Source organism: Melanaphis sacchari, unplaced genomic scaffold (assembly GCF_002803265.2).
Source record: "Melanaphis sacchari strain LSU unplaced genomic scaffold, SCAv2.0 Contig34_pilon_pilon, whole genome shotgun sequence".
NCBI lineage: Eukaryota > Metazoa > Arthropoda > Insecta > Hemiptera > Aphididae > Melanaphis > Melanaphis sacchari.
Genome location: NW_020271213.1, coordinates 417,153 through 429,424, shown reverse-complemented (window position 1 = coordinate 429,424; position 12,272 = coordinate 417,153). Strand labels below are relative to the sequence as shown.

Here is a 12,272-nt window from a genome sequence, read left to right as displayed (position 1 = left end):
TATAGGGAAGTTAAACTACTTTATAGAGGTTTTAATTAAATTTTTCTATTGAATAGGCCACTTTAATGGAAGTTTAACGTAAGTTTAAATTCAATAAAAAACTATTGAGTACAAAAAAACGATTTTGACCAGAAATCAAGTATGAGCTATTCTTGGGAAAATTTTCTGATGAAAATTCTTGAGAAGAAATTTCCAGAGATTTCAATGAACAAACGTAAATTAACGGAAATTATAGTAAAATTTTTATAATAAATTACAATTAATGTATTAAAAAATAAATAATGGTGTATTACAATTCAATCAATGCAATACTCATGTTTTTCTTTTGGTAAATTTAAATTTAAAAAGCAATATGAATTCTTAAAAATATAAAAATAAATACAATATAAGGTTTCGGTTTCAAACCTTTTAATTAAAGTTATATATAAATTATAAACTTATAAATTATAAATCAGATATTGTTAACATGAGTCAATACTAAAAACCCGTAATAATGCTAACGTGAATTTGTCAACTTTAAAAATGTATGTAAACCTAAAAACTTCACGTATTTACTATTTATAGTTTATACCATACGTGTGCCTATAATACATAACTTTCTACGATTATAATTAAAGTGGATTACCTTAAAATTGAATCTCAGGCAATATTAAAAATCTATCAGAAATGTTCAACATTTTTTAATTATTATTTTTAATTTGATAAGCCTGGCAGATTTTTAAAATTTTCAAATAAATTGTTAATAGTATTATTTTACTTTTAAAAATTGTATAATGTTTTTGTATTTTTAATTCATAGAATCTTTTCATCAATTTTTGAATTAATATTTTGGTATGAAATATATTTACTTACCTCTAGCTCATCGGAACTCCAAACTTAAACATAGGTAATAATATTTTATTTTATGTGACTTAATGTAAATGCTATTAAACATTTAATGTTATTAGGTAGATCTATTATAAAGATTCAAGTGTTAAATTAGTTTTACAAGTATTGAGTGAAAAATCCTTTAAAAAGAAGTCTTGATTTAAACTCAGTTGATAAACGCGCTAGATCACTAAATAAATAATAATATGTGACGTGCATAATGTCCTACATGACACTTACTACACAATGCATAATAAATAATAATATATGAAACACAAAAATAAAATAAGTAATAATTTAATATTTATATATGAAATATTATATTATAGGCACTAAAAAAAGTCGTTATACGAGTATACGACACAATAAAACTATTTAACAAGTTTTTTCTCGGTATTAAATACTTTTGTACACACTAATGACACATCAATACAATATTATAATATGCAATAGTCAATAATGAATCATATTTGTAAATTACGCTGTATTACAATTAATTTTAAAACTGTTATAAATATGTATAATAAATCGTGTCATGATATTATTTTATTAATGTTAAGCAAATTTATTATAAACTCATGTTGTAATTAAGAGAATCGTAAATATCGATCTTAGATACGTATAAAACTGCAGTATTTGATTAATTCCTACAAGGAACCACAGTGAATAATCTAAATATGACAAATAAACATCTTACCTTGACAAGTCACCAGACACGTAATCCTCAGATAACAATAGCTGCGGTGGTAATAAAGCTCGCAAATATACGTATATAATGTCGTATGTATTAGTAATCGATTTGAGGTTTCGCGACGATTAAATTTGGACATTAAAGAACGATTAATATTATAAATACTTTATCAGCGAATGAAAAAACTAAAGCCGAGTTTTCGCAACACCGTGACGTGTAGAGTTACATTATTCAGTATGCAAATAATGTCTTACCATAATTTCATTACCTAAGTACGAATTAAATATATAAAACGGTATAGAGCGAAACTGCAGTGAACCCGTCTTAATTCTGCATTGTCAGTTTATGGTACAAATAATATAGGTTACCAGCCGCTACCGTCGTGCCGTTTTTACAAGGCGCCCGCACCGTGGTCGTATACTGCTAGCTAGTAACCAATGATTTCAAACCTCACCGAAATCAGCGTCTCAAAGTTGTTACTGCGGTTGTAGAAGTGTAGACAGTATGGTTGCGTAACGAAAAGAGAAAAAGCGTCAACACGTCATTGTTCATTTATTTTGTTCCCGCCAAATAGCTAATATCATAAAGCGCTCCCAATGGATTTATGTAATATAACATAATATAACCAAACGGCAAAGTGGATTACACATAGATTTTATTAAGTATATTATTAAAACCAAAAGGCTATGTAAATAAACTGATTTATAGCGCTACAAAATCTCAAGTAAAATCAGCTGATTTCGGGAGAATATCGGTACCTAAGTTTAAAGCGTCCAGTAAATGTAATAAACCGTATACTGCAACCATACTATTTCCTATTAAAAGTGTTCTACGGTAACGGTCGTATACCGTACGCGAACTATATTTAATGACTAAAAGGCGCACAGCGTATAGCTTTCATAACAAAATAATAATCGGCAAAAATTCATTATTTGCTACTATACCTTCTAAAACCCTGTATAATATGGAACCCAAATAATGAGGAAAACTGGTTTTTATGGAAATATGTTACGATCCCGGAGAGCTTAATGTATTTTTTAAATACATCGTTCCCTAAATAAGATGGAACCTGTTTGTCATGGAAATGTAAACGATATTTTTTCATGCACCTATATATCATGGAATAAGTACATGTTGTATTTTAAAATTATTTTAATGAATATAATTTATATTAATTATATAGATTATTCCGTTGCAATAAATATTAAATTTATTTAATCGATAATTTTTATAGTAGTGTTATGACGAGGAATGCATATAACGTATATTCATTATGGTGTGTAAAAATAAATTATTAACTCTAAATGAAAAAAATTAAACAAATCGAGTCAAGTGAAAAAAATGAATTAACAGTTAAACAAATTTGTGAAATTTTCAACTATGGAAAAAGTCAAGAACATAATACATTAAAGTAAAAAAATGTAATAGAAGAACAATCTATAAATGGTAATAAGCTTAACTATAAAAACTAATGTAAAATTAAAAATTCTAAACATGTATAATTGTATCTTAAAAGATGTTAAACAATGCAGTTCCAACAACGAAACACATAACTTATCATTGCAAAGCGATGATATTAAAGTGTATGAAAATGTTCTTTATGAAATTAAAAATATTCGCATTGGATCAAAAAAAAAAACAAATTAAAATAAACTTATGGATCAATTTTTAATTCGAAAAATTTAGCAATAAAGAAAATGACAAGTTATTTACCAATACAAAAAACAATGGAAGACTTTTAAAAGAGTATGAAACTATATTTAATAAAAAGTTAACAAAATACTAAATAAGTACGTCATAACATGTAAGTATAAAATACATGTAATAATTATTTTAATTTTTCTTTTACTTGTATCAAATGGAAACCTGCCTAAAATGGAAAAAATATCCAGTCCCAAATGTTTCTTTTTTCTTTATTACACAGATTTGACTATATTGTTATTTCTTACTGTACAATACACGTTTGATTGTTTCAATCTCTAACGGTGTTATTCATAATTAAATTTAACCGGATTTAATTAGAACTTAACTGTGATTTGATCATAGCAGTTTATAATTTTTGATATTCATAGACTTGAAATTAAAAAATTATACCATAGAAAAAGTTTAGCGATATACCTACGATTTATAAGCTGTAGTTAAACACTTGATTTAATTAATGAACATTTGTAAAAGAAAACCAATCGATGTTGATCAAATTAAGATCTGATTTACAGCATTCATTAGAGCGGCTGGCCGTACTACAGAGTTTTAATACAATATTATTACAATCTATAGTGTAAAACTTAAAACTATTTTTATTTTTTTTTTTTTTTTTTTTTATCCTAAACTTAGAGAGAAAATTATTATAACATATAATTTTAAAAATAGATTTTTGTGAATAGAATAAAATTAATATATTTTCAACATATATAAAGATCAGAATCTAGTTTTAACGGAGAGAAATACAAATCGCGATCGAACAAAACTATTTTTTTTTATTATTATTAATAAATAACTGATTTTCATTAAATGAGTAGTTCACTTTATAAAGTTTATTATTACCATTGAACAATTTAATATATACAATATAAATTAATTGTTCGATTTCAGCTGTAAGTCATAGACAATTAAAAACTTATCTATTCTTTGTAGGGAAATATTTTGGTATTATTTGTTTTTTTTTTTAATTACTTAGGTATCTAGTTAAATAATTTTAATCAAGTTTTAACGTTTAAGATTGAAAAACAAAAAAACCATTCATCGTTTTATAATGTGTGTTTTAAAACTGCATCACCTGTTGGCTGTTTCTGTGTTTAAGTCACAAAACATTTTTCTTTTTTGAATCATTTTACAGCCTTTAGGTTTTAAAAACATTAATATTATTTACATTTCTTTTACTATTTTTGTAATTTTGTTGTTTTTTCGTTAAACCTGATATATAATTGAATTCTTCATTTCAAAACGTTCACACATTATATTTTATAGATTATATTTATAAATTAAAAATATTTTATCTATTTTCAAATTCTATTCATATTAATTAGATGGGCTCTTAAATCAGCTGAGCCTCTATACTTTCTATGGGCCAAAGAACTCCCTCCTCCATTATAATTTATAATGTACATTAATCATGTATAATAATACAAAAATATCATAATTTTTTGACAATATGTAGTTTGATATTAAAAATATATAGATTTAATATTCAATATACATATAGACTATACCTATAGTTATTTACACATTAATTGTTTGAGAATTTCAACTGTAAATAATGTATATAATTGATATTTTTCTTGAACCAAACTTTAAGCTACTGAAGTCATGATTTTAAATATAAATATTTTATATTATATATCTATGCATAGTTATTTAAAATAAATAATTGTTATTACATTTTTGAGTGGATAAAAGGTAGGAAGTATAAATTAGTAATTATTTCACTCGGCTCACGGCTAGTTAGTAATATGGTTATAACTACTGAGCAATAAAATTAAATTTAAAAAAATATATTTAATTTTTTTTAATACGTATATTATTTATAAACCTTCTGAATACATTGTTTAAAATGCATTTTTATTGCGTCAAATTGTGTTATTATTAAAAAAATATTATGACTTTTGTTGAATTACCTCATACATGTTGTATATTTACTAATAACTGAATCATTACGTCACTATATTAGTTTATTACCTAAAATTTACTTATAACTTACATATTTTAACGTGTTTTAATATATAGTTATATTTAAAGTTAATCAAAATAACAAAATGCTACCAACTTTGTATAATTAACTTGTAATACATAAAAATATATTTTTTAAGAATTTGAATATACTTACTAACTAGGTACCTATAATAAATGTAGTGCACCTTCTACATTGTATCATTAAATTATTTTTATCTTTTATTTAACATTTTTAAAACCCTTTAAAAATTTAACTTATTCGGTTATTTTTATGAATTGACTATTACTAAGTCACTAACCAAATATCTTGTAATTTTAATAGATCTGAGATTTTTTGTCACTGTATATTATAATTAGGCTGTAGGAGACAATTAAACCATTTTTCAAATATTACTCCACGAACATGCTCAGTGTGACAGTGCCCATTATCCTTTCAAAGAATTAATAAAAATAAGAATATACCAGTACTGCAGGGACGACAAATTTTCTTATTAAAACATGTCAAAGAAAAAAACTTAAAATGTTCGAATTGGTAAATTCATAAAACATAAGCATGATGTACCACAAAATAAATATTGTTTTATTTCATAAATTATGTTATTGATTAAAAATGCTTGGATTTAAGCTTCGGCATCCTCATCGTCGTCATCTCCCTCACCTTCCTCTTCTATAGTCGCGTCCTGATACTGTTGATATTCGGATACTAAATCGTTCATGTTTGACTCAGCCTCAGTGAATTCCATCTCATCCATGCCCTCACCGGTGTACCAATGCAAAAACGCTTTACGTCGAAACATCGACGTGAACTGTTCGGACACGCGCTTGAACATTTCCTGTATAGCTGTAGTGTTTCCTATGAATGTGGACGACATCTTAAGACCCCTAGGTGGTATATCGCACACCGCTGTCTTTGTATTATTTGGTATCCACTCAATGAAGTAGCTGGAGTTTTTAGTCTGTACATTGAGCATCTGCTCGTCGACCTCTTTCATGGACATACGTCCCCGAAATATGCTCGCAGCCGTCAGGTACCGGCCGTGCCGAGGGTCACATGCGGCCATCATGTTCTTGGCATCAAACATCTGTTGCACCAATTCGGGAACAGTAAGTGCACGGTACTGCTGGCTTCCACGAGACGTTAACGGTGCGAAACCAGTGATGAAAAAGTGCAGCCGTGGAAATGGTATCATGTTGACGGCTAGCTTCCGAAGATCTGAGTTGAGCTGCCCAGGAAACCGGAAACACGTAGTCACGCCGCAAATTGCCGCTGATACCAAGTGATTCAGGTCACCGTACGTAGGAGTGGTGAGCTTTAACGTCCGGAAGCATATGTCGTACAATGCTTCGTTGTCAATACAAAATGTTTTATCGGTGTTTTCTACCAATTGATGCACGGATAACGTGGAATTGTATGGTTCTACAACTGTATCAGATACCTATGCCAGATAAAATAGATTATATTAGGGGAACTAACATATTCATACAGTTCAAAAATGTTAAAGACATATTTGTGATGGCTATACCTTGGGCGAAGGAACGATGCTGTATGTAGACATAATTCTGTCCGGATATTCTTCACGAATTTTCGATATCATAAGTGTGCCCATACCTGAGCCAGTTCCACCACCTAGCGAATGTGTTAATTGAAACCCTTGTAGGCAGTCGCAACTCTCTGCCTCTTTCCTAAAATACAATATATTTTACGTTATAATAATTTTATTCGAATAATATAATTATTTATATACCTGACTACGTCAAGCACTGAATCCACTAATTCAGCACCTTCAGTATAATGACCTTTAGCCCAATTATTTCCTGCACCAGATTGTCCAAAAATAAAGTTATCTGGTCGGAATATTTGACCAAAAGGGCCAGATCTTACAGAATCCATAGTTCCTGGTTCCAAATCCACAAGTACTGCTCGAGGTACGTACTTACCACCTAATATATTATAATGTTTAATTGAAAATTTTATATTTTTTATGTACATTTTAAAATATTTTAATATTTTAATTAAAAATGATTCTTAATGGTTTTTATGCCGAGTATCATAAAAAAAATTGGTTAATTTAATTGTTCATTAAAATTTAATAAACTAATAATGGGCCATTATATCATATTATTTAAGAGACCATTAGCTCACTATTGATTCATTAAATTTTTATTGATTATTCATGCAATTCAGCATTAAAATGATATTATTTAGCTTAAAATTGTATATATCACCTAAACGATAAACCTAAATTAGTACATTATATTTTATATATTATTATGCCAAATATAAAAAATAATACATATCATTATTAATTTTATGTACGTATGTATCTAGTTTTTTTAGTACATAATAATACATATTACATAATAATCATTATTATAAAAAAATTAATAGTAATTTAATAATTATAGCTATAAATAATAAAGTTATAATTCAATAATGACGTACAAAACTAAATAATAATAATAAACTGTAAAGTTGATTTACAATTATTAAGCTTGCACACAAATTTATGAATGTAGTAAAATGTAACTACTCGTTTATCGAAAACCAAAAAACTTATAAATAATCAAAAATAATATTTTATCATTTATAAGTTTTTGAGTAGAAATAGTTTTTTCTGACTGTTACTGTTACCATTTCAACCTAAAAATAACTACAATTACACCAATTAATCGTCCTTAAGTTAAATCGATTAATTTCTTAACGATTTTATGTAGCTTAATTCATATTACAGTTGAAAATGCAACCAAACAACAAATAAATACATATTATTTTGTTTATTGATTTTACGTTACGTAGAAAACCGTATTTTATAACATATTAGAACTTGTTTATGTTACCTACATTTATTACATTATTAGAACAGCAAACATTAAAAACATAATATGATTCAACGTTATTCCATGCAATAAAAAATTATAGTTTCTTATCATTTAATAAATCAATATTTAATTCAATTTGACATGCAAATTGTATTAGGCTATTAAACATTTTTAATAAAAATTTTACCAAGTGCTTCGGTGAAATAGACATTGATTCTTTCTAACTGTAGATCGGAATCTCCATGATATGATCCAGTTGGATCAATGCCATGCTCATCGGATATTACTTCCCAAAACTTAACAGTTATTCAAATTAGTAATTGTAGATAAAAATAATTATGCAACTCTTAAAGTTTATGGTGACATATATATATATATATAACTATTTTTATGCTAATCAGAACACCGAAGTCGAATTTTATAACATAGCATATTACCTTGGCGCCTATCTGATTTCCACACTGGCCAGCTTGCAAATGACAAATTTCACGCATGATTATTAATTATTAAAGTTCAAATTAATTAATAAATAATAATAAATTAATAACTCAAGTTAGGACGTCAAATAATAAAGACGAAAACTACACAACAATGTAATAAATTATCTATGTGTTTGAATGTAAACAAGAATATTAGTTGTAGTAAAATTAAAACAGCCAGCACTGCTTCAGAAATACAATAAAAAAAAATTGCAATACAAATAAAAGCTTATTATAAATATATTATTATTCTAACAACTAACAACTAGGTACATAAAAATTAAATTTAAAAACTGGTTTGATAAACCATCAAAAATTAATGAAGGGGCAACGCGGATATGAGTAGTAAATTGTGGTCCTTTGAAAAATGCCACGGAGTGTGTCACAGATAATGTGATAAGTTGTATTAATCAATGAGTATTTTAAGAATATATATAAGATACAATAAGATAATTATGGAATAAGAGATATAAAATAATAGCTCTAAGACGAACTTTATCCAACCCTAAAACAAAAAATGTAGTTTTTCTTCATTTAGCGTTTAGACGCATTATTATTGTTATTAAATTTGATTTTTTACTGGATTTTTCGTAAAATTAAATCATATATACATAGATATGTAACTACAAACTTTACCTAATTTATAACATTTTATAATTTAATATTTTTAGGCACCTGACCAATAATAAGTAATAGTCATAATAGGTTTTATAGTAGTAATATATCAATATCATCATTATTTATGGAAACAAATATACTATTAGTAAAAATAAACTTATCATAATCTTGTTAAAAATATTTGATTAATATAATTAATTTAATAACACAATATTGTTAAGTGAAACTACGCTACGGTCAAAAGGTTTTGCTTAATTCCTTGAGATTTGGGGAATACCTATATTCATAGTGTTCATTTTTCAATCCCTATAGATTGCCATAGTATAGCTCACACAGTCACACATGAAATCATTTTAATTTTTTTTTTTTAATTGGTACCACACCATTGATTGAATCCATCGTGTGATTTTTTCAATATAAGAAAATAATAATTACATTTTATGTAATTTATTGTTTGTTATTCAAATTTATATCATTAAAAAGCAATGTTTGTATATTTATAACTTATAAACTCAATTACAAAAAAATATGAACTAGATTTTGACAAAAATTTCAGATGTTATTTTTAAATGTATCATAAAAGTTTATTAATTAGTTTGAACCACATTCATTAATATACCAAATGATATATATATATATATATATATTATATATTATATACAATCCGTAACCACAGGCAGATTGCCCATCTCTGTAAAATTAGTTCACAAAGAGGAAAACACCGATACTGATTTACCATGAATTAAGGTAGGTACATTAAAAGCAAGATACATCAATAAAATGCCAAATTTTATATTTATTCATTTTTTTTTTTAGGGCAAAGTTGGTTTACAAAGCTATTTTAATATAAAATGATTTTCAGAAGAATAAAAAAAATTACCTTTTTTATTTTAATCTATTGTATTTCCAGAAATAATCTGTAAAAAAATCTTATTTTACGTCGATTTTACAAAAAAAAAAATAACCGAAGTAATACTTAAACAGCCTTAGAAATAATTTTAATTAAATTTCCAGTACTTTTATTAATAATTTGAAAAAGCAAATGATTAAATTATGAAAAAGCGAGCATTTTTACACGAAACCAATTTTTAACCAAATAGGTATATTGAAATTTAATTAATTATTTTGTATTGATTATAATATAATATTAATAAATGTATGTTTTTACTGGTATATTAATAGATGATTATCTTTTTTTCATCTACGTATAAAATGTTTCGTCATTTTTCTTAATAATATTCTATGATACACATGTAATAGCGTTGAGTATATATTTTATATTTTTTTTCTTACAATATGCATTCTCAACAGTTATAATTTATAACTAATTGGTATTATGTACATATGTGTACCTATACGAGTATTTAAATATATAATATTATGTACAACTAAACTCTGCTCACAATTTGTTCATAGAAGATGTGCTATTTATACGAAATATTTTTAAAACATATTATGTAACCGTAGTTTTTGGATACAATTAATAATAATTATGATTAAATCTACTGTTATTAATTAGTTGGAAATAAACATAAACAAAACTGCATAAATTAATGGTTTAGAAAAATATAGGCTGTATCACTTGTTTTAAACAATTTTCAAAAAAATATGAAAACTACATTTTCGAATATTTACAATTATACCTATCAAATTTTTTCTGTTTGTTTGAAACCGAAGAAGCAACTATGTAACCATCTCTAGGCCCGGGCTGGGCCATTGTACTACTGTTCTACAGCGCAGTGGGCCGCATGCCTCAATTTTGTAATAAAATACTTGAGTTTTTTTTAAACAATTAATAAGCAACAAAAAAGAAGGGTTTTTTTAATAATGTATCTATGGGCCTATGGGCCGCCTACTTACTGAGAATAGTAGGCCGGTATCCTTCCAGTCCGGGCTTGACTATTTCTACATATTTATTATTACTTATGTATTTAGAATTTTTTTTGTTTATTTCATTTTCAATTTTAAGGCAAATATAGTAAAGACAAATTAACATGTTAACATATAACTTGTTATTTTGCCAATGTGTACGGCAGACAAGTTAAATACGCATCATTGTCTGTTAGATAATCTGTCATCATTTTAATTTATCATTTTCCATAATGTGTTCTACTGTACTATATTTCAACTAATTATAAGCTATTTAAAGGCATATGCCATTTTTGAATTTCCTTTTAGTAGACTTACTGTCATTTATTTTCTTAAGATGGAAATGATTATAATATATTATTAGAAAAATAAACTATACTAGTGTATTGTCTATTATGAAATATTTGTATGGAAATTATGAGGAAAATTCACTTCTATTTTAAGTATTTTCTAGGTGGTTATGAATTAGATATAATTTTTTATACCTACAATTTATTTCTAAAAACGAAACTTAATACTTGAAATTTAGAAAGAAAAACAACGAATTGATATTGTAAAATACACTTGAAATATAGTGTGTAAGAATATGTAGATTAGCCAGTTGCATCGACTGTTGGCACCTAGTGTTAATCGGTAGAACGAGAATCTGGTATTAGGGGTTCAGAAGGTGTTTGCCAGAGAAGAACAAAAATTGAAAAAGTGTTAGTATTTCACGCACTTGTTAAATCAAAATCGATCTGTTGGAAAACCATTTTATTCTTATTTCTACAACTCAGTGTTTCGGATTAAATTCAACCCTCAAAAAAATATATTACACAAATATCTAATACCTACTAACATAATATAACTAACTAATAATATAGCAATATCAGGTTAGATTAGCCGTTAGCAGAACAGAATTCAACAGATATAATATTGTATTACATGATATTTATATACATACCATATTATCGCATACATGATATTATATACAACGTTATATACAAACTCAATTATATTTATATACCATTATATCACCATGTAAATCATTAAGATATATTATCTACTCAAACATCAAAATAATGATTTATTATTATAATTGTATAGGTACCTACCACCTAATAGTTACAACCTTCAGATCACTCGTTACGAGAACCCAATGTTAATAGTTTTAATTATTATTTACTGTAAAACATAACTTGGCTGTTCCAAAAATATGGGTATAAGAAATTTAATTATTATAAAAAATTATTATTTTCATTGATTAAACCCGTTATTAT

General features: G+C 26.2%; 1 protein-coding gene across 1 annotated transcript; it reads right to left on the bottom strand.

Annotated features, from left to right (window-relative positions):
* Positions 1 to 5,847: 5,847 nt before the first annotated feature.
* On the bottom strand, positions 5,848 to 10,352 carry LOC112596760 (tubulin beta chain-like). The gene is made up of 6 exons (XM_025342541.1): positions 10,338 to 10,352; positions 8,485 to 8,541; positions 8,235 to 8,343; positions 6,973 to 7,168; positions 6,751 to 6,910; positions 5,848 to 6,663 (listed from the first exon to the last, which is right to left on the bottom strand). Exons 2-6 carry the CDS (start codon positions 8,539 to 8,541, stop codon positions 5,848 to 5,850), a joined length of 1,338 nt encoding a protein of 445 aa, XP_025198326.1. The 5' UTR covers positions 10,338 to 10,352.
* Positions 10,353 to 12,272: the final 1,920 nt, after the last annotated feature.